At 44.7% G+C, this 25,848-nt stretch overlaps 1 protein-coding gene across 3 annotated transcripts; it reads left to right on the plus strand.

Moving 5' to 3' along the window:
- Nucleotides 1-2,470: 2,470 nt before the first annotated feature.
- Nucleotides 2,471-25,050, plus strand: coro1cb (coronin, actin binding protein, 1Cb). Of its 3 annotated transcripts, none has more exons than XM_012818470.3 (11): nt 2,471-2,901; nt 9,578-9,777; nt 14,662-14,784; nt 17,080-17,209; nt 17,658-17,839; nt 18,038-18,157; nt 18,591-18,695; nt 18,943-19,088; nt 20,265-20,322; nt 20,703-20,945; nt 23,113-25,050. In XM_012818470.3, the coding sequence occupies exons 1-11, from the start codon at nt 2,508-2,510 to the stop codon at nt 23,230-23,232; spliced, it is 1,821 nt and encodes a 606-aa protein (XP_012673924.2). In that variant the 5' UTR covers nt 2,471-2,507; the 3' UTR covers nt 23,233-25,050. The 3 variants fall into 3 exon arrangements, with proteins under 3 accessions (XP_012673924.2, XP_031434064.1, XP_012673925.1); XM_031578204.2 differs by lacking the exon at nt 2,471-2,901 and adding an exon at nt 4,083-4,251 and having other exon boundaries at nt 9,541-9,777; XM_012818471.3 differs by lacking the exon at nt 2,471-2,901 and adding an exon at nt 4,083-4,251.
- The last annotated feature ends 798 nt before the right edge of the window (nt 25,051-25,848 follow it).

Consider the following 25,848-nt stretch of genomic DNA (forward strand, 5'->3'; position numbering starts at 1 on the left):
CAGGAAGAAAGAACAACGCTCCCCAGCAGCTTTCCTCCTCTTCCAGCGTTGCGCAGGGGCCAACAGATGACGGGCAGCCAAACACCTCTCCCGGGGCAAGTCACAGGGTAAGGACTGATAATAGGTCCCTGTCATCCCCACCTACTGTGGACCAGACGAACCAAACTGGTAATTTACTGCCGCCGTTACAGGGCAAAACCACCGCCTGTCTGCCTGCTCGAAACCATAACTGGCCCCCCTCTGCGCCGTGCGGAGACGGTTCTCTGGATTTTTCAGGTTCCACTGAGTGCAAAAACGCTGACAATCCCTCTGGGGTTAAACAGAATAGCCTACCTAGAAACATCCAAGCTGTTTCCACTGTGTCAGATCCAGACAAGGATTTAAGGCTGGGCAGTGACACGACTAAGGCTCGTCTGGCTGAAAGAGGCTCAGGGGCTCACGGCAGCCTAAGGACAGACCGGGGGAATGAGACGGCCAAGAATCTGCCAGGAATGGAGCACAGAGACATGCATTTTAACTCCAGCCATGGCAAAGGTGAAATAACACCACTGCCACATCAGAGCGACCAATCAAAGCGCAAGGATGCCTTAAGGGGACCCAGTCAGTTAGCGAATGCTGGGCCTTCATCGAGCAACGCGCACTGCACCACCGCTGAGGCAGGTGATCAAGGCTCTGATAATAGCCAGGACACGCCACATCAGAGAAATGTTAATTGCCCCGATCTGGAGATTGAAGAGGACTTTAAGTCAGAAGCCTCCAGCACATTCCAGTCGGACAGAGAACAAGCGGCGTATATGAGGAGAAACAATCCTGCCAAAATGGAGGCAGCATGCGCTGACATGGAGGAGAGTGGTAAAGATCAGTCCTCACTTGTTGTTGATGGACAACCCATAGATGCAGCCCAAGAGCTTCCCACTGACATGGCTGCTGCTGCTGCTGCTCAGAGGGCAGATGGGGGAGTGTCTGGTGCTCTGTCTATGTGCGTTAAGCAGGGTCAAAAACCGGTGCAAAGGATTGCTGCTGTCATTCCCAGACCAAAGGCCCAACAGGCACCAGAGGGAACTCCTACAGAGTCGCACCACACTGCAGGTTCCAGTGTGTCACTGAAGGGCAGTGCAGAGGAGACACGGGGGCACACAGATGCCAGACACACAGACTCCCATCCACCGGCCAATCACAGCAGCAGAGCAGTAAGAACACACACCAATAGCTCTTCTGCGGTGAGTGAGCTCAGCACCACAGAGGCCTCGGTGCCTGGCTCTTCTCGTCTGAACAAACGTGACTGGTCCGAGGACAACGGCATCGTCATTTCCCAAACCGTCCCGTTTCCGTCTGAAGACTATGAGAGATGGCAGCTCACGGCAACAATGCAGAGAGAGCGAGCACCTCTCTATTTAACCGCTGTGGTCACTGCCCCTCCGAAGATACTCTCTATGCCAGAATCAAAACAGGTGATGGATGAGGCTCATTCATTTCCAATGAACACACAGGCTGAGCATGAAGCCCACACCCCCCTATCTGAGGAGGAGACACTTCTGGAAAGAAGAGCCAAAGTCAAAGGGCCACCTCCACCTGTTCCAAAAAAGCCCAAAAACCCCTTCATCAAGGCCACTGCGCCCCACACCACAGCCTCCCCCAAGGCCTCTGAGGAGCACAGCAGATACATCGACCATCTCCTCCACGACATCAAGCAGGCACGCAAAGATTCCTTTGATACTTATCCGGAAGACAGCTGCTGCAGTCCAACTGATCCAATGCACAGTCTGTTAATGGACAATGCAGGTGCACAGTATGCATCACCTTACATGCACATGACGGAGGAGTACGACCCGGGGGATGATGAAATGATGGCGGAGTCAAACGACGACAGAATCTACTACATCAGACCAGATTTCGAAGTCATGGCGAAAATGGCAGGTCTCTGTGCTGAAGGGGGGTCACGTAATTTAGACATGTACCCCATGGACCATATGTTAGAGCAAAGAGCAAAAACAAAGGGCCCACCACCACCCGTGCCAAAGAAACCAAAGAATCCATTTGCCCAGACAGACAGAGAGAGCTCATCACCCCCAACCTCCATTTTAGATGTCAGAGATGCAGAAATGACTAATTACCATGTACAAGGAGATGAGGTCACACCTGATATGCACATTTACAGCGAAGTGCACAAGGCAGCACCTGAACCCAGAGAACACAGAGTCAGTGAGAGGGAGATGAGACATAGAGCCAGAGAGAGGGTCAAACCAGACTTTGAAATGCAGACTGAGCCGAGTGAGATGAGACATGGAGTCCGTGAGAGAGTCAAACCAGACTTTGGCATGCAGGTTGAACAGAGTGAAACAAGACACAGAGTTCGTGAGATTGTCAACCCTGACTTTGACATGCGGACTGAGCCGAGTGAGATGAGACATGGAGTCCGTGAGATTGTCAACCCTGACTTTGACATGCGGACTGAGCCGAGTGAGATGAGACATGGAGTCCGTGAGATTGTCAACCCTGACTTTGACATGCGGACTGAGCCGAGGGAGATGAGACATGGAGTCCGTGAGAGAGTCAATCTTGACTTTGACATGCAGAGTGAACTGAGTGAGAGGGCCCCGGAGCCCAAACCACACAGAGCTGCTGAGAGAGTGAGGAGCCACACGCTTCCCACTGACACCAGCGCTGAAGATTTTAACGACGTGTCCCAATACAAGCCCGTCCATAAGCTGATTAAGGAGACCAACCTCAAGCATGAAAACGTCAGGCACCATCGCTCCCAGTCCCAGCACAGCGAGGCCAAGCCTGAGGTGAGCTTAGAGCGGGTGTCGAGCTTCAAGGTGTCACAGATGAAGAAGGCGTTTGATGTCACCAAGAAGCCCACAGAGCCCTGTGTGGAGAGGAAGCCATCACCTAAGAAAGGTAAAGGAAGTTTGTTTTCTACTGCTATATGTATGAATACTTCAATATTTGCCTAGTGTAGGTGTACATTGTATGTTTTGAATATACATATAAGACTATATTACTGTGCTAGATGCTGTGCTGGTTAAGTACCTGTTGAAGCATGTTTATGTGAACTGTGTTTAGATGAAATCAAACTGAACGGAACTTGAACTGCCTGAATGCTGTGACTGGCATCCTGCATCCTGTTGTCACTGGTAGTACTCACAAATTTCCAGTAGAGGGCCCTCTTTCTCTAACCTACTCAGCAGCAGTGATTGTTGTGCAACATAAGTATGCGGTCATTCGGCAGCAAAAACTGTCTTCTTCAAAAACACGTAGCAGGCCTAAGTTGCAAATAGAGCAATTGCTTAGAGTAGTGAAAACGTATTGGTCTGAAATTAAAAATGCACCTGTTTTTTGTATTTATCAGAACAGAAAAAGTGTTAAATCCATTCATTTCGCTCTCCAATTTCATTCAACTGTATGAGCTACTATAAAGAAAATTAACTTTATCATAAACTGATGAGAAAAATCAGAGTAGGCTATTTCAGGGCAGTTATAAAATAAAAGGCTTTCAATAAACATTTTAAACTATGACATAAAAGTTTCCACAGTGATGCTCTACGTTGCAAAGGGTCAGCTGTGGAGGTTGAAATGTTTGCATGTGAAAACTGAAATCCTCTATCTGGCAGTGTTTCAGTAATGCTGCCACACAGTCCAGTTTATGAAGGCTGACAATCTGAGGCTTAAAAATACAATAGGTTACATAAGTCAGTCAGGCAATGGGAATGAGAAATTGGGGACTTTTCTATACATTTTTAGATATTTGCTAGCTGTGTTTCTTGATCAGTTTAACAAATGCATTGCTCACTCATATTTTGCACTACTAAACCCCTTTATGATGTGAACATTCGAAGTTTCACGAGAATAACACTGCAAATGGCACGGATTTCGGGTCCTTACCGTGCAGTGATCTGAAGTCTGAAGACTAAAAGATAATGTAATTGCCATTTAAACTTGCTAGAGATATTTTAAAAGAGATTTCCCCTCCTTAAGATGCTGAGAGCATAGCCTACGAGTAACCCTGGGCCTACATATCATTTTGAGTGAGGGAGGGGCAGTACAGATGCTGGGAGAATGGGAGGAGAAAGGGCGTCTCTCCCCATTTCATTGACTTGGAGAAAGGAACAGTGTAGCAAGCGAGAGCTTGGGCGGGTACCAACAGGACAATTCAAACACCATACGGACTTATTTTGAATACTGCCAACATTTTCATGTTTCGAAATTATTCCTTTTGTTGACTTGGAACATTTTATATTATCAACGGAGGTAAGGAATACGCTCCCAACGAAAAAACGCAACATTTATCCTGACTGTTCGGTGCGGTGGTGGTTTTAATGAGAGCTGGATGATCTGAGGGCTAGCTAGCATCAGTGGTGGAACAGCCACACATCCGCCAGGCGCTAGCTAATTCTGTTGTGCGGGTTGAGTCCAGATTTTCGATTTTCCTAGCAGTAAGCTATATACTCTCACCGTCAGTGCACTGTCACGAAATAATATTAAAGTTACATCTTCTTTTGGTTTAATAGTTTCAGTTTATCGCAACTGTTGTATTGATAAAGATTCAATGTTCCCATCTCGTTTTTAAAAACCGCCATAGGTTAGCATTTTTCCTACTTCCTGGTATCCGGTGGAATATCGTTGCTTAATGTAAGCTAGGCAGCTAGCTAGCCATTAAAACTCCATATTTCCCCACGTCAGAAAAAACGCCCGGTTAGCTCCTAATGGTAACGTCAGTGAGCAGCATTTTAACCGAAACAGGGCAGTGTGCAGAGAGGTGCATATTTGTTTAAACTAGGTCTACATAGGTAGTGGGCAGAATCTGGATTCATATTCCGGTTGCCAGCAGTCTTGTTTCACCCTTATATGGATGTGCATTTCACCATATCCAGTGGTTTTCAGCCATTGTAGCATTAGCCTACTAGCGTTGAATCGGTCAGGCTAGGATAGCTGGGTTGGGAATGTTGTCTTTCAAATCATGAAGTTGCACTCGGGCATATTGTGATTTGAACCAGAATTATAGGCCAGTCCTGATCGTTCTCTTTTGCGTGCTCGTATTTTCTCTGTCAACTTTGATTGAATATGTCGTTTGTAAATGAATACGTTCATTGATGCTTTCTTGGTCTAGTTAGCACTTGTCTCTGAACACAATGAACCCAGTTAGCCCATGATAATGCAGAGCCGGCGACTTGGGGTGGGAATATTGGTCGTATTTTCAAAAAATGAATGGCCACCACATCTAACTCGAAAATTATTTATTGTATATATGTGGATGAGTCTATACAAACGCACAATGCTTGGATTCTGCTCTATTTTGAGGTTTACATACGCACGTCCTCTTACACCATTTTATGTCGGACCCGGGTGAGGTGGACAGGCATTACTCAACAGCTAGCTCACATTATCCTAGCCATTGATAAATTGGCTAGCTGGCTGGGCAAAAATAGTTCATTCACATATCTGTGATATATTGATACTGCTATATTGTGCTCTTGTTTTCTGTTTTCATGATGGGTTAGTGTTTTGTGAATTGGTGCTTGTATATATTGCATTATTATGTGCTTCAAAATGAATACATTTCTTAAATGAAATTATAAAACTCTGCATCACTAGTAGTGTCCATAAGATGTTACAATGGAAGAACGAGGTGCACCGATTCGTCCCGAATGAGGATAACCCTAAAGCCATTGCGACAGGCTGCCTGGTTAAAACTTTCCAGATTCGAGCAGTCCTACACGCCTATGCTCTGCACTGTGTTGAGACATGGATTTGCTGTACTTACAAACGTTATAGTGTGGTCATCAGGCTGCTATCAGAAACCGCACAGAGACACACCTTCAACCAGCCCTCCTTCTGATTACTTCTCTAACATTACTAAGCCCATCCGTGCTTTGCACTAGTGTGTCTGTAGATGTTTATGGTAAAGGAAGTTGCCAATCTGTGGATCATCCGATCAAAACAAACGCCCAGTAAACAGCTTAATGATCATAGCTGTCTCGGACTGATTGAGATGACTCCAATTAGTGGTGCTGTGGTTGTTGGTGGTTAGATCACTCAAAACTGCGGTCTTGGTTCTGGTTGAGCCTTCATCCTTCATCTTTCTACTCCGCTGACATGTCAGTGGCCTAATTGGAACCACTCTGTGTCAGATTGGCTATGGGAAGTATCCCTCACTAAATTACAACAGACCTAGGCTCTTCCCTTCAGCACGTTTCACTGTTCACTCGATATTGTGCCCAAAAGCTTTCCTGAACACTATTGCATTAGCCTAAAATCCCTTTTTTGGGACAGATTTAGACTAAAGGATTTATTTTCACAGTGTGGCACAAGCTTGTGGGAAGGTGTGGCCAGAGCAAACTGAGTGAGGGAATTCCTTGCCACTGAGGGATAGGAGCCAGACTCCAGAGTTTAAACGAGCATTGACCTTTTGTTAGCATTCAAAAACGTGATGGCAGATTATTAAAAAAAGATGATAAATATAACAACATGCAAAACTTGCTTAGAGATCCCTATGCATTTATGGATGTCTTTTTAGAGGTAAACTCCAAGGTTGTTGGGTTGATTAACAATGTTTGACCACTATCTGTGTGTGCTGCCATTGTTGTATTTTTACTCATCGTCCCATGATGGCATATGCCTCTTGGGTGTGCCTGCCCCCTTAGATCAGTGCAACTGTGTTCATGTTGTCTGCCGTTAATGTGTATGAGCTTGCTTGAATAAAGCCCCTTCTAAATGAATAAATGTAAATGTTATGCTGCACAGCAGGGACATAACCGTTGCCAGTCCACCTTCCCTCTGCTTTTGGAGGAAGTAGGTCAGGAGGATGCTGCTTGAACTGAAATTAAGCACAATAAGCACTAAGCAGGGCTCCGAAGCTGGAACAAGAGCCATGGCCGTTACTCTAAAGAGAGGGCTTGGGAACCCAGCAGAAAACTGTTGCCTTCTTTTAGTCAAATCACAGTACGGAAAGGAAGCAAAACTGAAATGGAGAAATACAGTAAGGTCATCATTGTGTGTTAACCTTTCCTTACATATAACGACAGAAGCTTGCTAAAACCGCATTCTGCTTAGCGTGCCTGTTTAGAAAGGCCTTGAAAGGCCCTTTCTTGCATGGTTTGTTTCTTACTGCATTGCGTAGGAGACGTCAAATACTCTGCTTTCTTTAAACCCAATTATATCTACTATCTACTAACGAATTACAGTGACTTGTATGACATTTGACTGGAAGTATGCCTTGCAAATGGTGACTGCATATGTGAGTTTAGATATAACACACTGCTGAGGAATAAGGACCACTTGATGTCAAAGACATTTCTCACTGGGTCACAAGCTTCACACCTCAGTAAGTGTGGGTGGAAGAAGTGCATGTGTTGCATATGTGGGTAGGGTTAAAGACGGCTGTATTATGACACTCGGGTTGTCCGCCCTGCTCCTGTGCACATCAGGCTGATCAGGCTGTAGTAAAAGCATCCATGGGGAATGATTAGCTTGCCTCTGTGGGATCTTTGCCACCACACACACACACACACACACACACACACACACACAGAGAGACCTTGCTCAGCCGGTGGAAAAACCGGCAAGAGGATTCTAAACTGCGATGGCTATCTTCTGCCTGGCATAGAGATGTATGTACAGAGCCATGGCATGCTTTCCTGCTCTTCAGTAGACTGTCAAAAAATGGGTTTAGACATGCATTATCCAGATGAGCGAGAAACAAATTAATAGATGATCAGGAACTCCTCATCTCGCAGTAGATCCTAATTCCTATTCTGTTCTGAGACTACACTGTTACCATTGTTAAGGTCTCCTTTTTTTTTTTACCCCTCTGAAGGTTTTCAGTGTTTGTATTGGGATATTGCCTTGAGGCTATATCACATGAAGACACAACTGAATCGTTTTACTGATAAGGCAGGAAATGCTTTAGGTGTGACCAACCACCAGGCTGGCTATGACACCACTCTCCATGTGGCTCACTCCAATCGTAAAACCAGTTGATAGTACACAGTGTCAGTTACATAACCAGCTGCTAACTCCCAGGTCATGAAACAACATGTGAACGCCTCAGGGTCTCCACACAAACGACATGGAAGTAGCCCGGCGTTCGCATAAATTCAAATTCTTCACTGCTCTACTTTGGCCTTAAGGATGGCAGGACAAGGCTGAGCAGTTCCAGACCTTCTCAGGTACTCTTGATGAGTCCTGTCATCGAGTCTTCTTTAGTGAGGCAACAGGCCTGATTTATAGTGTCATGACTCTACTTGTCTGAAGACATTGACTAATCCACTGCTGTAACTGCAGGCGTGCCCATTAGACAATAAAGGCCTCAGGAATGCTGAGACGTTTTATTGATTCGTGTTGGTGTTGCTGTGTGCATTTAGGGCTGGACTGATATCGGCCTGGCACACCCATTCCTACCGGAGAAGGACTGGAGGACTTTGAAAAGTTTGGCCACTTTTTCCATGAGCCTCACTGATGGCTCATACCCAGGGCTTTGTCCTTCCTGATTTCACCCTTGCAGAGGTCTCCTCTTCTCTGATTTGTGTGTCACTGAAAACAATAGGGGTGGGAATCTCTTGACACCTCACGATTCGATTCCGATTCAGAGGTCAACGATTTCGATTCTAAACCGATTATCGATTATCAATTCGAAACCGATAAAACGATTATCGATGCATCTCGATTTTTAAAACATTTGAGTTTGCTACTCAGAGTCTCAAATCACTTCCTACTTTGTGTTTGATAATTAAAGAAAATCAACAGATGAATTACCTTCTCTATTTTTTTATTAGAGAAAAAGTTTTTCCTTGTCACAATTATGACTTTCTATGAGCAATGCAATAATCGATGCAGCTTGCATTTCAACACAAAATGAATGTGTTAAAAAAAAAAAAAAAAAAAAATTAATCGATTATGAACTTTTCTGAATCGAGACAGAATCGTTCTAGAGAGAATCGAGAGAAATCGAAGAATCGATTTTTTTTTTTCCACCCCTAGAGAACAACCCCCCCTTTGATGAGCCCCTCTCCTCCTCCACAGCCCCCCAGTGAAGGTCTCTCCCTTTTCTCTGGGGTCCTGAAAACCCAGCTTTACCAATGAGGTGGCCATGAGTAAAGTCTTTCAGTGGTTGTTATGGAAACGGCGGAATGGTGAAAATGAAAGCCTCCTGGCAGAGATGGCCCACCTCTCGCGAATAGTGTTTGCTGGCTGAGTGTTAGCACCAGATTTTTCTCATCTGGTCTATTGTGGAAATCTCTCCAATAGCAGATATGTCAGATCACGGGGCTGCCTTTTGGTATCATCGTGTTCGTGTCATTAGCAGAATTAAATCTGTATGAATAGCCTCCAACTCTGGAATCATGATGAAATGTGATACAATGAAGGCCTGTGGAGGAACTGCAGGGTTTCTATTGACCAGTGGTTTAGCGTTGCACATTCCGTGTTCAGATTTCCAAAAACCAAGCCCTGTGACCAGGCCAGATTGCTGACATAGAAGGTTATATTGATTTTTTTTTTTTAAGTTCTTAAATATGGCTTCTTCCTCTTTCCCCTTACCAGATTTTTTTTTCTTTCTCTTTTCTGGGGACGATTACAGACATGATCAGGCGAGTGGTGCGGGCAAGCAAGTTCCGTCACGTCTTTGGCCAGGCGCTTAAGAATGACCAGTGCTACGATGACATCAGGGTCTCGCGTGTCACCTGGGACAGCTCCTTCTGCGCTGTCAACCCCAAGTTTGTTGCCATCATCGTAGAGGCCAGTGGAGGCGGAGCCTTCCTCGTTCTCCCCCTGCTTAAGGTGAGTCAGCATGATTTGGGGTGGTGGGGGGGGAAGTTGAACTAAATTCTTCTGTTTTTGGGTGTGTTTCCTCAAAGCGTGTTGACTAAGTGAGAGATCGTATTGTAGTTTAACAACGCTTTTGGGAAATGCAGTCCAAAGCCATCTGCATGCAGGGTTATAAGCTCAAATGTTTGTAACCTCCAGAATGTGAAGTTAATTTGTGTTGGTAGTTTTGTCTATGTGTTTACTGCACGTTTACTTTTTGAGAGTGCTCTACTTGCGGAACTTGGTTTGTTTTATCCTTTTAGTTCCTCTGCTCCACACGGGACTAGGTTGTGGTACTCATCCACAGTTGAGGTCACTGAAGTCATTATCAAACACAAATAGATTAGTTCAGCTAAGTTTGAACAACTGTACTTATGTATGATGCTTGCTGTTGAAGGCAGCGAACACTGACTTCAAGGGAGAGAAATGCAAGCAATAGAGCAGGTCTGACATCATTTCTATTTAAAAAAGGGCCTAGGGGTGGAATTTTTCTAACATGGATTGACGCCTTCCCTTACATTTTTTTCCCGATCATTGTTTTCAGTGTTTCCAAGGTTTTGTTGGTAATCACACACACACACACACATAGACTAAAGGACCCACAACAAACCAAACCCCCATTCGATTTGTTTGACAGACTGTAAGGTCAGGTGAGTGTATCTCTCTCCCTGCGTGTGTGTGTGTGTGTGTGTGTGTGTGTGGGCGGGCTCCAGAGTCCCGTGAACATCCCCTTGTGTTCGGCCCTCCTCAGGCATGCCAGTGCTGTCAGCACATTTGACCATATTTGGTGCTCTAGTGCTTTTGCATATCAGCCTTGCAAGGCCACCTCCCCGCTGCCGCTCCATTGGCCAGAAGGCCGTCTGTTTGCCCAGTGGATTGTGGGATAGGGGTGTGAGCTACCAAGGGGGAAGGGTTTGAAAATGCTGCTGAGAGGTATTCCAGATTGCATTGGGAGAAGAGAGATGAAGAGAGAGAGAGAGAGAGAGGGAGGGAGGAGTGGCTTTTTTATCACTCAGAGTTGTCTCTGACATACTTCCTGCATTATTTCCTGGTATGCTCTCCTGTAGGAAAATAATATAGTCTTTCTTTTCCTCTGAACTACAAGGCTGAGGTATTTTGCTCAGTGTTTTCTAAGTGAAAAGTAAAATGGAAAATAAGCTTGGCCGGAGCCGTTTAGTCTTGTTTTGTCTTGTTTTTGGCACGGTGTGGCAGTACACACCCTCAGCTGACAGTTATCAAACACACACAGCAGCCTGAGGCGGAGATTAGGATAATTGATCTCGGAATTGATTCAGCTGTTTGGACTTTGCTTTTAAATAAAGTATTGTCTTAAGCATTTGTGGCCTGGTTTTACGTCCAGTTCTGTTTTGTTAATTTGTGTGTGTGTGTGTGTGTGTGTGTGTGTGTGTGTGTGTGTGTGTGTGTGTGTGTGTGTGTGTGTGTGTGTGTGTGTGTGTGTGTGTGTGTGTGTGTGTGTGTGTTTTCTTTTTTTCTTCTTTTTTTGGTGAAATTTGGAAGTAAATCCTTCACAACTAACTATACAGTGGGCAACCAATGAGACAGTTACACGAGTCACTGACATACACTCAGTTAGCTGGGAATGACACTGCAGGAATTACTTAGTTACGTAAGCCTACAGTGCTCATCTCAGGCCACCTAAAACACTAATAAGAGTTAATCATTGTTGCAAACGCAGACTCTGTTAAGTAATAACGTTTTAAGTGTTTTAAAGCAAAAAAGTCTGTTTAAAGCATTGTGATTGTGACCCCACAAGTTGGAAGTCTTCTCCCCTTTCCATGGCCCCATGGAGGCAAAGAGGCCTTTCTGCAGCGGGCAGCACATCAGGGGATTCTTATTTCTCCAGACCCAGCCCCACTTCCCTCATGGCCCATCAGCGCGCCCAATAATAATAAAAACAACAGCCCGGCCGCTATGACAACAGTTTGTTTAGATAATCTGGCTATCAGGTATAAAGATCTCCGTGGCGACAGTAGGCTGCTGCAATAGGGCCATGTTTCATTAGTGACAGGATGTGACCTTTGTTTTGGGGAAAAGGGGGGTGGGGGGCAATGGTGTTGATTCGGTGACCTCAGCTGGTCCCCGTGAATTCCTTGGCAAGCGATCGCACAGCTGTTGGGGTCACTTATGTCTGTAAACTCTTGTGTTTTTGTTCTGTGTGTGTTTGTGTCTGGTTGGCAGACAAGCTGTTAGACTTGACTGGAGCTAGTTATACAGTAAGCAGCAGGCATGTGTGAGGTTAGGTGACAACTTGTTTTTGTGTTGGCAACAAACCAGACACTCTCAGCTTTACCCTCCTCTGTGTCGCTGAGGGTATTATGTACACAGAGGCGGGGTCGAGCTCAACTAAGTTTATGCCAGGCTATGAGTACGTTCTCCATTCCAGAAAAGCAGGTTTTTGCTGGAAGATGCAATGGAGGTACCTAGTTGGTGGAGCTCTCGTGATGCAATTCCTCAAAAAGAATGTGGACATTCCTGCTGACATATCTATGGAATTGACTCCCATTCCGAGTCCCATTTCCAGATTTCCAGATTTCATGCTGCTCATGATCCGATGGCACCATTCGACTGGTCAAAACCAATCACTGACAGCATTAATCAGACTGAGGCCGTTCACCACCCTCCACGCTCCTCCAAAGGTCATTAATATACATTAGGGTCTGTGCCATAAGCGCTTATGTCCCTCCTAATGTCCGGTCGAGCATGAAATCACTCGTTACCCTGAGTGTTCTCTTCTGCCTGCTGCACCTCTCCTGCTTGATGAGGAGTGTGTGTGTGTGTGTTTGTGTGTCCCTCCGGCCAGGGTGGGAATTTCAGAGTGGCTCGCTATGTGGTAAGCAGTGACAGGGTGAGAGGGAAGGTCTGTGTGTGTGTGTGTGTGTGTGTGTGTGTGTATGAGAGTGAGTGATCGAGCCTGTGTGTCAAAGAGAAAGGGAGGGAGTGAGTGTGTGAGTGTGTGTGTGTGGCCTTTCTGCATGCCTAGGTTTTGTGTGAATATCTGAGCCCCTCTGGCCCTCATCATGTGCTTCTGTGTGTGTGTGTGTGTGTGAGTGTTGGGGGGTCAGCTCTCTGACTGATCAGTCACTGCTTCAGTGCTGCGGTGACTTCTCATGTTTTCTCTTTTGTTCCCACGCGGTTGACCTTATAGCCTCCTAATTCCACAGATTATTTCTCTAGGTTTTTGCAGATTATTGCTCCAGGTACCTGGAGCCTTGTCCCATTTAGTAATAGGACTCCAAAGCAGACCACAGCATAGCAGATGCAAACTTCTTCGGTATAAAACCCTGGCATTGCCAGCACCATGCCCTACTAGTAGATCTCTTCAAGCCCCATGCTGTACTATTTCTCAGCTTTGGCGTGGTCACTCCATGTTGCCGGCTCTTGTCCAGGTTATGTCTGTTGTGGTCATGAATTTGACTGTGCCCCTCAGCTCTCTGACGGAAGAGGCTCCAGCGCCAACACCACCTCCACCATCCTATCCACACTGTGCAGCCCTCAGCACCACCCACACTCTCCAAGTCTCATCCTGTTTCCACTTATCCAGCACAACAGAATTCCTTATCCAGAATTCCTCATCTTTCTCTGCCCACCCCTATCCCATCCCCCCGCCAATGTTTCACCCGGATTCAGGAAGTGTATGTGTGTGTGTGTGTGTGTGTGTGTGTGTGTGTGTGTGTGTGTGTGTGTGTGTCTGGTCTACCCCACTGCACCGTCCCCACACGTCTGTGTCCTGTCCAGAACCGCCACTTCCTCTTTCAGCTAACGCTCGCTCACTCACGCGCCCCTGATGAGTCCAGGGGGAAGTTGGAGAATTTTTGTTTCTTTCTTCCTTTTTTTTTTAAAGGAGGTAAAAGCGGATGTCAAATGGTTCCTTTATATGTTTCGATCTTTCTGCATCCAAGTGAAGTGATGTCCATTGGTCCAGATGAGCATGAGATTGCCACTTCAGTTTTATGGGCTGAGTGTGCAGGGCTCTATCCTTCAGATGTGTGGCAGCAGGAAAGACATTACGTGCCCCCTTGAGTAGCATCCTCGTGTGTCTTGCCTGTTTTCCACATGGGTAGGACAGGAGCTCGGCCCCCGCCAGAGTACCTGGTAGCATCACGTTTGTCCTCGTCTCCCCACCCCAACCCAGCCTCTTTGACATACGGTTACCTTGACGACAGCCGGAGTGACAGCCTCGGGGCAGCTCTGTCTGGGTGAGGTCACGTTCATTTGCATAAAGAATGCGGTTGGTTTTGGCTTCCGATGCCTCTGAAGGTTCCGGATTCCGAGCGCCACAGATCACTGTCTTTGGGCTAATTGAAAACACTTGGAGCCCATTGTGTGTTTTTGCTTGAGTCAGGTGGCGATCTCAAGCGTAATGAATAGGTTACGTGGGTAAAAGGGAATTGAATGGAGCGTCTGCGCATCCGTTTCCTGCGCTGGCTCATCTAAAAATGCTCAGTGAAGCACACAAACCTCTAGGCTGCTCATGTCATCAGGAAGCGCCATGATTGGATAAAGATTTCTCAGCTCGCCGCACCGTGATTGGCTGTGAATTTCTTTTAGAGCTTGAGGTCATACTGCTTCGTTTCTGAGCTGTTCAGGTAGAACATTTTGCGATTCCTTTTTACCCTCTCAAAGTAAAGCATTTTATTGTTAAGGGAAATTGTCCATTTCCTGTTAGAGCTTCATACTTGTGGCTTGTTTCCCACGAAAGATCCTATTAAAATGTCATTTCATAATCCAAACCTTGTTTGTTTTATAGGTTTATTTTTTTTAGCAGACTCTTCATGAGTCTCCAGCGGCATGTTTTAGTATGTAATCCTAACACCTCTGTGCCCTCTGTTTCCGCAGTCTGGACGCATTGATAAGGCCTACCCCACCGTATGCGGGCATACAGGCCCCGTGCTGGACATCGACTGGTGCCCACACAATGACCACGTCATCGCCAGCGGCTCAGACGACTGCACAGTCATGGTAAGCAACTTCAACTTCACCAGTCACCTGAAAGAAATTCATTTCCTTTCATTAACAAGCGCTAATCTCGCTCCCTTCAATCTGATGACTATTCAGAGGGCCGCGCTGTCATGGTAAGACACTCCACTCTGCACCTGAAATTAGCTTCTCTTTTTTTCTCATCAAGCAGTAATCTCAGTAATTGCCCCTGTACTCCTCTCTGCTCCAGCATAGAAAGCAACTTAACTACACACCTATCTAATGAGCTTATTATTATCAAGTGGTAATTCTGTACCCTAAACTCACTCATGGTTTGCATCTTCACCGAGACAGACCCATGGCTGCACACCTGTGTCTGAAATGAACTTCTTTTTATTATTATCAAGCGCTAGTTTTGCCCCATTTACATTTTCAGGGGCATTTTTGGCATTTATTGGGGCGTTAACTTTTTAGCTTTCTATTCATGCGTGATGTGAGGTGTGCAGGATGTTCGGAAGTCAGTCAGTCATCAAAAACACTTAAATTAAATGCATTTGCTGGTTAGGCAGAGAGAATGTAGTGTCATGCATCCCATATTAGGGATTTTTTTTTTGCACAATTTTACACAAAAGCAGTGCCATTTTTGCACGCACACACTAATATGACTGGGATTCTGTGTGTTCGTTAATAGAAACATCAATAGGCATCGCCCATGGCCGGTTTGTGCTTTGTCGTTAAATGCTGCCATCATTGGCATCACCAAAACACTTTTAGTCCAGTATGAAAATAAGCTAAACTGATTTCCTGACGCCCTCTGCTGGCCTGTTGGAGTGCCTTTCAGCAGTGTCATGCACATTATAATCTCCATTACTGAATAATACTGCAAGCTAATGTAAAATGCTAACTGTAAGTAAGAAAAATAGTCACAGAGGAATTTCAAGTCCAAGTTACGGCCAGTAGTAAAAAAAACACAAATGTTAAACTTATTTTTAACTTAAGTTTATAAAAGTCTTTACTACTGCTTCTCCTGATTCGACACAGTAAGTCTCCCTCCTGGTTTGAGTGCTATTGTGCTTATTAGGAAATGTGTTAATGCACATGTCTGACGCAAAGCACAGGCGAGGACTTTGACTTCACAATCATGGGCGGGTCATCTCTGGAATGTTCAGGCTCGCAAACACCTTGTTTACCATCAGCTTAAATCTTGTTCATGTCCATATTTAGTATAGACTACTGCAAACAGGGATGGCGATTAGGTTGTGTAGTCATTTTGTACCCTGTCAATTCTTTCCCGGGCTCTTAAAGACATGCAATGTACTGCTCTCATTACCTGGTTAAAGGACCTGGTTAAAGGCCTCATTAAGAAATCATTTTCAGATCACTACTATTGTCACATAATCTAGCCTTATCAGTCCATCACTTAGACATTGTTCAGACTTGTAGCTGCATGGGCTCACCATAGTGGACAAGACCCTTTTGAGAATGATTCATGGCCTCAGGAGCATGGACTTCACCGACCCCTTCCTCTCCTTATTTGGCCAAGAGGCTTGCTTTGACAATCAGACATTTGAAATGTTAAGTGAGCTGTATGGAAAGAATGTAGTAAAAAAACTGTTTTGTTTAAATGCACATGTCCCAGGTGGTGATCAGAATATAACCTGATCAGTCAGACCAACTGAGTAGGAAAGCTAGTCTGGATCACTCTGAGCGTGAATACATTCTGTATAATGTGTTCTCGCATGTTGTGTGCAGGGTGTCAGATTTAGTTACGATATGCAGACAGAATGTAAGCTAAGGGCACATTTAAGAAGACGTGCAAATACATGTATAATGTGTTCACGATCACACTGAGGGCATGTTGTGTGCACATTTACAAGCATTGAAATCCACACACAAATCACTTGATGCTACCAGATGTGTAGAGGGCTATTGATTCTGTCCATTCAGCTAAGAAGCAGCTGTAAGTTTTTGCTGCCACCAACAGGCTTAATATTGCAACTACGCCTTCCTATGACTCCAGACACCACTTCTTACTCAGGACGCTTCGACTTGAACGATATTATGGTTTGATTCAAAAGCTATGTAACATCTTATTCCTTAGTCATGAACAGACTACGACCTTCAATACATTGCAGTGTTTCTGTAACTCACACAGAAGGCTGCACAGCTGTTTGACTTTGTTGAGGACTTTTGTGTTTGTAAAATGTGCACCTTCACAATGTGGTTTGTAATTATGGATACAAATATTTCTATTAGTAAAACAATAATTATTTTTACATTCCCCCAGTGGCCGTGCAGACATCACGTAGACTGAGTGTGTGTGTCTGTGTGTTTCAGGTGTGGCAGATCCCCGAGAACGGCCTCACCCTTCCAATGGCGGAACCCGTGGTGGTGCTGGAGGGCCACTCCAAGAGGGTGGGCATCGTGGCGTGGCACCCGACCGCCCGTAATGTCCTACTGAGCGCCGGTACGTGAGCAAGCTCATCTATACTCCCATTTATTCATGTCCCTTTTATAGCAAAGCAGACACTCTTACCAACTTGAGATACATTAAAATATTTTTTTTTAAACCTGAAGACATGTGTTTGTGCTAACAGAATATGGAAACCATGATTCTAGTTTCTTGCTCTACCCTGAATTCTCAACTGTAAATTTCATTCACTGTGTAGTGCACTATAAAGTTCCCATGCGTGCCCTCAAATTGTAGTGTACAAACAGATTTTACAACACTATCCAAGATGGAGCAACGTTACATTTTTCTTTGTTATTATACTCCTTATAGGCTATCTTTATGGGTGGCGTTGCCCCCATGGTTTAGGAACTTTGCTGATCAGCACAGATAGAGATATGAGTGAATGGCAGATATTTTATTTATTTATTTATTTATTGTTTGTTTGTTTTGTGGACGTGGTCAGGCGGCGACAATGTGGTCATCGTCTGGAACGTGGGGACAGGCGAGGCGATGATCACGCTGGACGACATGCACCCCGACGTCATCTTCAGCGTGAGCTGGAGCCGCAATGGCGCCCTCATCTGCACCGCCTGCAAGGACAAGAAGGTGCGCGTCATCGACCCCCGCAAGGAGCAGATTGTTGCGGTAAGTACACAACACACACACACACACACGCACAAACACTGATTAATCTGAAGAAATATGTTCGTTATTGCTCATGCACTCATAAACATTTATTTCGATTTGAGTACATAAAAGTAGTTCAATCCATGTAACTAAGGAGGTCTAATAAGTGGATTTAGGTAATCGGAACCACTTGCTGGTCTAATATCTGATTGGCAGGAGAAAGACAAGGCCCACGAAGGGGCGCGGCCTATGAGGGCTATCTTCCTGGCGGACGGGAACGTCTTCACCACGGGATTCAGTCGCATGAGTGAGAGGCAGCTGGCACTCTGGAACCCGGTAAGCCCTTTCGCCAAAACGCCTGCATTCCACCAGTTGCTCACTATTTCCCACCACCTGACGTGTAGAAAATGGATGAAACAAAAACAGACAAGACAAGTCTCAGTCCCAAACTATAAGTAAATAAAAGTGATGAAGCGCTTAAGTGATAAAGTAGTACACGATTTGGGAATCTGTGACTTATGCTCCAAACTGTAGAATGAGGTTCTGCTGATGTATAATATATAAGTAGCCCAGCCTGTTAATGTTCAGGACAGTCTTCTACTGTTCTTGGTTGCCAGATAATTGTGTCTCTGAACAGTTTTGCATAGGACTCTTAGCACCAGTTGACTCTTGGGTTTTGTCTGGATGTAATATTGTCTGCAGACATCATACAGGGAGAGGGAGGATGTTGTTTTGCTGTGTGTGATGTACCTACATTTTCTTTTCACAGAAAGCCATGGACGAGCCCATCACAGTGCACGAGATGGACACTAGCAATGGGGTCCTGCTCCCCTTCTATGACGCTGACACTAGTGTAGTGTACCTGTGCGGAAAGGTATACATGACCTGCTCAAAGTTTTGACTTTACACTATGACAACAAGCTCTACAAATGCAGATAGTTGTGTGAAATGCAGTTTACTCATTCAACACATTTTGTGTGGGTGTGTGTGCGTGTCTGTCTCTGTCTGTCTGTCTGTGTGTGCTTGTGTATGTATGTATTTGTGTGTGTGTGTGTGTGTGTGTGCGCGCGCGCATGCATGCATGCATGCAAATGTTTTCCCGTTTGTGCCTCGTCTACCAGGGGGACAGTAGCATCCGCTACTTTGAGATCACGGAGGAGGCCCCGTACGTGCACTACCTCAACACATTCTCCAGCAAAGAGCCCCAGCGGGGGATGGGCTACATGCCCAAGCGCGGCCTGGACGTCAACAAATGCGAGATCGCCCGGTGGGTGGCCACTCTCTGCCAACTGTAATAGGCATCAGATGGGTGCATAGGGGCTCCTCACAACTCCTCTATAGGCTTGTCTGTAAAGCCGGTCACGCCGTTAACTGGGAAAGGTGATGGCCAGCTGGTGCGTGCTGGCATTCTTACCAGTGGCCACATAGAAGTAGGTCAGAAATGCTGGTGTGAGTTGTGCTGTAGAATATGGCGTGTTTTCTGTGAAAAACAAACCGTGAAACAGGACTTTATCCTAGGAAAGACAATATACTGTGCTGAAAACTAAACCTCAGGCTCCTGTAGGTTGTAGGGACAGTGTTTTCCTGATTTCAGTCAGGTTTTTTGCTTGCATGTTACATATAGTTCTGCATTTTCCTTTGCCTGTTTTGTGGACACCATATCCTGATGTGTTGAATGAGATTTTGATGTGGTCCCAGATCAGATTCAGATTCGGATTTAAATTCAGTCAATAGCCAGGTGACCTCCTGTAGACCTCAGACAGGAACAGATGGGTTTTATTTGTCATTTTCTACAACACACTTCATCACCCACGCAAGCACAGGCACGCACACACAACACACGCACACACACGCACACACTGCACATCATCATTATTATCCGCTCTCTTAAGCAGGTCAGCAGGGGCAGAATTGTTTATTTGTTTTTATGTCTTTGTCTTTCATAATCAGCGGATTATGACTGTGATTTAAACGCAAACATGTGTCATTTTAAGGCACTTCCTTTCACAGTAATAACCTGTATGGGTTACAGACACAACTATGGGCAGTGCAGAGAGTGAGCATCTTAGAAAAATCAGAGTACAGTATTAAGCCCTCTATAATCTGGTTGCAGTCATAATGCACTGTGTTTGTGGCAACTCACCAATATGAGGTATGTTAACCACCACTAGAGGGAGCTATATCACTGAGAATTGGAAGTGGCTGATGCAAGTGTCCGGTCTAAACTTGCAAAAATTCCAGTCCAGATATCTGTGGGATGTTGCCGTACTCATTTCTTATGCAGTTTTGACAGGAAGGAGAGTTTTTTAAATGTTCTGTTATATTACAGTAAAGCTTTGATTGATTGTTCTGTGTCCACAGTAGTCCATTAAATGTCTGTTACTTACTGTTACTACTGCGTGTTGAATAAAAAAGTAATGTTTTTTTTTTTCACTTCTCATAGGTTTTACAAACTGCATGAAAGAAAATGTGAGCCCATCATTATGACAGTCCCTCGAAAGGTAACTTGCAGTTCTTTCCTATAAGGGCTGATTTAAAGGTGCATTCCGCTGATTTTGCTGTCACAAAAATGCTTCTGGACATGATTTTTCTCATTGTACATGATTAAATCAGAGTTTCTCAATTTTGTAATGTTTTTGTTTTATGGTATCGGCAACATTCCATACATAATCAGAATCCTCAGCAACAATATGGAATGTCCTTTTCTCTATTCTTTCAGAATTACTTCACATCATAGAAATCTATTCATGTAGGCCACCATCATGTTACCTTGCTTGAACCACATGGAGATTCAGTTTGTATTGACAGTTCACCCTCATGTCATTCCAGTACTGCTAATGGCCTCCTTTCATATGTTTTTCTGCTCCCTCTCCCTCCGCAGTCGGACCTGTTCCAGGATGACCTCTACCCAGACACGGCAGGGCCGGACCCTGCTGTGGAGGCAGATGACTGGTTCGAGGGCAAGAACGGCGACCCCATCCTCATCTCCCTCAAGGACGGCTACATCCCCGGCAAGAACCGCGACCTGAAGGTGGTGAAGAAGAACATCCTGGAGGCCAAGGTGGCCAAGAAGCCGGAGGGCACGGTCACCGAAACCAAACCAGGATCTCCCAAACCCACCGTAGTGAGTTCTGGGTTTTGTTGATCTGTTTGTTTGTTTGTTGGTTGGTTTGTATATATGTGACTTCAGGCATCACAAGTTCTTAACATGCACCAGCAAGGGTGTGAAGGAAATGAGGATGCAAATGATTCATTTGACCTCCATTATGGAGCACAAACTCACAAACCTAATCGTGTCTCACTGCCACCCATGTGTGCATACGGGAACTAGCCATCTCACTTGGATGATTGGATACTCTGTGTGTGTGTGTGTGTTTGTGTGTTTGTGTGTTTGTGTGTGTGTGTGTGTGTGTGTGTGTGTGTGTGTGTGTGTGTGTGTGTGTGTGTGTGTGTGTGGTTTTGTAAAGTTGATTGCTGATCATTCGTTGCCCTGTCAGACTTACTGGTTTTAACTTGATTGAATTGCATTACTTATTGGATGCACATTTTCAGTTTATTTATGGAAGAAAAAAATATTGAAATACAATTAGATTGATATCAATACAAGCTGGTTTTAAAGTGATCCATATGTGCTATACTTCCAACAAATATGGATATGAAGGACTTTGTCTAGAACTAGTCAAGATTGCCAACCCCCAAGCCTTAAAGTACGAAGAGTCAGTAGACTATTTCTAGTTGTCCTACATTGCATATTTCAGTTCTCTAAAAAAAACTGGCAAGTCTAGAAACCCAGCGTTCAGCCACAACACATGATGAACACACGGCTGTACCCTGGTAAACACAGTCATGCGCCAAGCTACTCGCTCATGTTTGTCACCTGGACTGGCTGTTTACTCCTGGGATTTCCACCAGAGATCCACCAAAGTCCTTATAGGCAAGTTTCGCCACTCGGCAACCATCTTGGCGACGCTTCCAGGCAGCTATATTGGGCAAACAAGATCACGCTCCTATCTAAATGAATGGGGAGAGATCCGTACCTTCACATAGGATAGTCAGACATTTAAAGTACATCATGTAAATCCATGTTTAAATCTGACATAAATGGTGTGAAAAAATGTTCCACAACTGCTCAAATTAGGTAAAGACTTTATTCTTTGGGTTGACTTGCTCACTGCGCATGCACCAAATTTTGCGACGCAGCTAATGCTATGATAAAGGTGGAAATAAACAGAACGTTCTGGTTCCTCATTAATTTCCCCATCACCGGTTCGTCTCCTCCCTTCTAACGTATCTGGTTCCACTCTGGGTGATCCCTGTTGTCACGTCTCTCCAGCTTGACCGCCTCTGACGTGATGAGAGGAGGAGGACATGACGACTGAATGTTTCTGCCTCCCTTCAGTGTCTGATTGGCTGTTGGCTGCAGACCAACCATGTTCGGCCATCTTAGCTGCACAGGCCCATAAATCGCATAGCAGCTCGGAGTTTGACAGTTTACGTTGTACACCTTGTGTTGTCAAGGGAATGACCTGAAGGATGACCTCATATTTTGTAAATCAGGGCGATGTTTCCTGTAACAGAGGTACACAACATATTTAACTTGTTACTATTAAGCTTTGTTTAAGTAGAATACTATCTTTGAGACCGATCACAAGAGGTTTAGCCAAAATAACAGCACAATGTAAGAAATCCGTAAAAGCGGCAAAACCCCACAACAAATAAACAGAAGGCACTGTGATGTGGGATGTTCTAACTAAAAACTGAAATGACTGTTGCGAATTCATTCAAATGGGCTTCTGAGGAGAGGTTGGGTCTTTGTTTGGCTACATAAGATGTGGATATAGATCACATTTAGTCTAATCTTGCTTATAGTTTGCAGTTTTATTTGAGTTTCTATGGTGAAACGAACTGCCTAGCACTACCAGAGCAGGGGCATCCCTCTCTACCTTTAAGAAGCTCTTGAAGACCCAACTCTTCAGAGAGCACCTCCCTTCCTAACTTGCACTTCGACTAGAAATTAACTTGCACTTACAGCAGTAAAATTCCTGCACTTCTTTTTTCTATTTCTTATGTAAAATAGTATTTATTGTTACACTAGGTCTCTATTGCTCGTAGCTTGACTTCTCTCACTTGTACGTCGCTTTGGACAAAAGCGTCTGCTAAAGGATTAAATGTAAATGTTCTATGTATGTTAGCTTTTAACTTACTGCTGTGTTTAGGAATTATTTTGTAATTTATGTATTCTCTCTGTCTTTTTCTCTCTCTCTCTCTTTCTCTCTCAATCTCTCTCTCAGCAAAATGAGGCGAAAATGGAGGAGCTCTTGCGGGAGGTGAAGTCTCTCAGGGACATGGTTACTCTTCAGGACCGCCGGATCGCCAAGCTTGAGGAGCAGGTCGCCAAGGTCGGCATCTAACGGAGAACCAGCGAGCGAGCGAGCGAGCGAGCGAGAGTACGGAGAGACTGCCATCAGAACCGCTCAGAACCACCATCCACTCTGAAGAGAGAGATTCCAACAGGCCCGGGGGCCTGTCACTGCCAAAAAAATACGCCCCAGTACTCCCCCGTTTCAGTCCAGTTATCCACACACACACACACACACATACACAAATATATCCATATACTCACACACACACACATGCAAAGACACCTGTTCTCCATAGTCCTCTAGAGACAGTCCCCGACAACATTCCAAAATGAACTTTTATTTTTCATGCCAATCCCCCCTCAATGTTTTTAAGAATTCATGGCGCAGGATTAAAATCTTGCCTCCAGAACATGAATATGAATTAATGAATAAACGTTTTTTCTGTTGTTATTATGGTTGTTGAATTATTGGAAGTTGTCTTACTTTTTTTCATTACTGTAAAATTTGTGAACATTCTGATGTTGACTAAGAAGTTACTGAGACGTATCCAAGATATTGCTTCGATGCATTTAGATTTCTTTTGTTAACGGGAGCATCAGTATTGCCATAGTTCCTCAACTTGTTTTGGAGTTGCCAAATTTGAAAGGTGAATCGCTAAATCCACCTTGTGGTCGTTTTATATTCTTTCCACTTGTATATTTTTTTTCTCTCTTTCTATGTATTCCAGGCGTAACAAGGGGTGATGCAATAGAATGGTTTTACTCTAAATTGAAGTTTTCTCAGATTGTGTTTGTTTTGTTTTTGGTTTTTTACAGTCTCAATACCCATTAGTTGGCCCCAACAATAGTAAACAGGGGGGATTTTAATGAGTATAGAAGAGGAGCAGCATGTCATCTAGTATTGCAGATACCCCTTGTCAATAATCAGGCCCATCAATCAAATCTATTGCCACCTCTTCCCGAAGGAAGGCATTCAGTGTAATTTGTCTTCTAGAGTGGGTTGAGTCGAGATGATGTTGCCACGGTCATTGCACTCATGCAGTGACAAGGTGGGGAGATGTAGTCAGAGAGTTTCATCCCAACAACTATTCCAGTTGTGTTTTATTACGAGCGCCTCCTGTTCTCCCACACCGTTTCTGTCGAGGGAAAAAATGAAAAGAAAAGAAAAGTGCTTTGGTGCATTTTGTTTTGGGCTCCACTTCGGCAAGGTGTTCAGTAAATACCCGATTAACACAAAATCCTATGGTATTGTGTGTGTGGTCTCATTCAAAGCCAGGTTTTCTGTTTGTTTCTTTCTTTCTTTTCTTTCATTCTCTTTCTTCCTGTCTTTTTCCCTGCCCTCTTTTGAATGTACCCCCTCTGAATGTGAAGGAGACCACCCCCTTGCCCCCCACCACCCCACCCCACCCTGGTAGGCTGTAGGCTCTCTGGATGTACTAGATTTGACCAGTGGGATGTCGTGCGAGGAGAGGAGAGGCGCGACAGAGGCGAGGTGGTGGCGACCCCTGTGGCCTCTGTGTATATGTTCTGTAAATGTAGTGGTGACTCTCGTGTATGCGTGTGTGTGATTGATCAGTGCAACGACCGCTCCACCCTGAACTCCCCCCCCCCCCCCCCCAACCAACCACCATTACCACCACCATCCCATAGTGCCTCAGCACCTGAGTAGGACCTGCTGTCCTCTTGGCACTTACCCCTCACTTAACACCACCCAACACAACCCCCATATAATACCTCCACCCTGAGCTGAGAACATAGAAAAACAAGAGAAGAAAAACTGTTCTGTGCATGCATTCTAAGGTCTATCAATCCTGCAGAAAAGGTGAAAATAAATGAGAAACACAATAAACCCCCTCATTCTTACAAATCTTTCGTGTGTGTGTGTGTGTTCTTTTATACCCTTTATACCTTTTCGATATGGTTGATAGTGTTTTGTCACTCAAATAGCCTTGACCTCCATAAATATTCATAATGTCATGCACTACAGTTCAAAGCAATAACTTTGCTCAAAGTCTAGAAATAATGACTTTAATATTGATTATTAACTGTCTGGCTGAACAATTTATTGATTTTCTGATGGGACAAGAGTCATTCCAAGTGTGGGGATGTTCTTTGCAAAGAGATTTTAGATCTGTGCTATTTCCAAAAATACATAAACTAGACGTGGTTAGTGAGGTTATTAGTCCACCTTTCTCCAGGCTGACTACACAGTAGTATAGCTCACCAGGAGGCCTGAATCAATACTCCTTTTAGAAGCCATTTAATATTGACGAGGTTCAGTGTGAAGATATCTGGACTTGTGGCATCGATGAGTTTCACAAGGTTGAAGCCAGCAGCTTTACTGAACTAAATAGAAGCAGCTCAGTTTATCCAAACTTAAGCCAGGGCTAGAGAATGGGGCTAACCTTAGCCTAACGTACATCTTTCACTATATGGATGTACTGTATTTTTAGCTCTCACAGAACTGCTTTGTTTGTTTTCTGTTTTCTTATTCTTTTGTCTGAATAGTTTTTGTTCAATGCGCTCTGAGTTTAAGGCCTGTGTCTTGTATGTGAGAAATGTTTGTGCTGTTTATATTTCACCAGGAAGGCGCTGAATAGGCAAGAATAGACATGCGCTCTGTGGCCCCAAGAAAAGTAGCTTGCTCACCAGTGACTCAGTGCAA

Source organism: Clupea harengus, chromosome 12, assembly GCF_900700415.2.
Source record: "Clupea harengus chromosome 12, Ch_v2.0.2, whole genome shotgun sequence".
NCBI classification, from domain to species: domain Eukaryota; kingdom Metazoa; phylum Chordata; class Actinopteri; order Clupeiformes; family Clupeidae; genus Clupea; species Clupea harengus.

Excerpts from the sequence above, each read along its gene's own strand:
- coro1cb (XM_012818470.3), top strand. The coding sequence starts at position 2,508 with ATGCGGACTGAGCCGAGGGAGATGAGACATGGAGTCCGTGAGAGAGTC. Across the intron at positions 2,902-9,577 it reads GAAGCCATCACCTAAGAAAG|ACATGATCAGGCGAGTGGTG; the intron begins GTAAAGGAAGTT and ends GGACGATTACAG. Across the intron at positions 17,210-17,657 it reads TAATGTCCTACTGAGCGCCG|GCGGCGACAATGTGGTCATC; the intron begins GTACGTGAGCAA and ends GGACGTGGTCAG.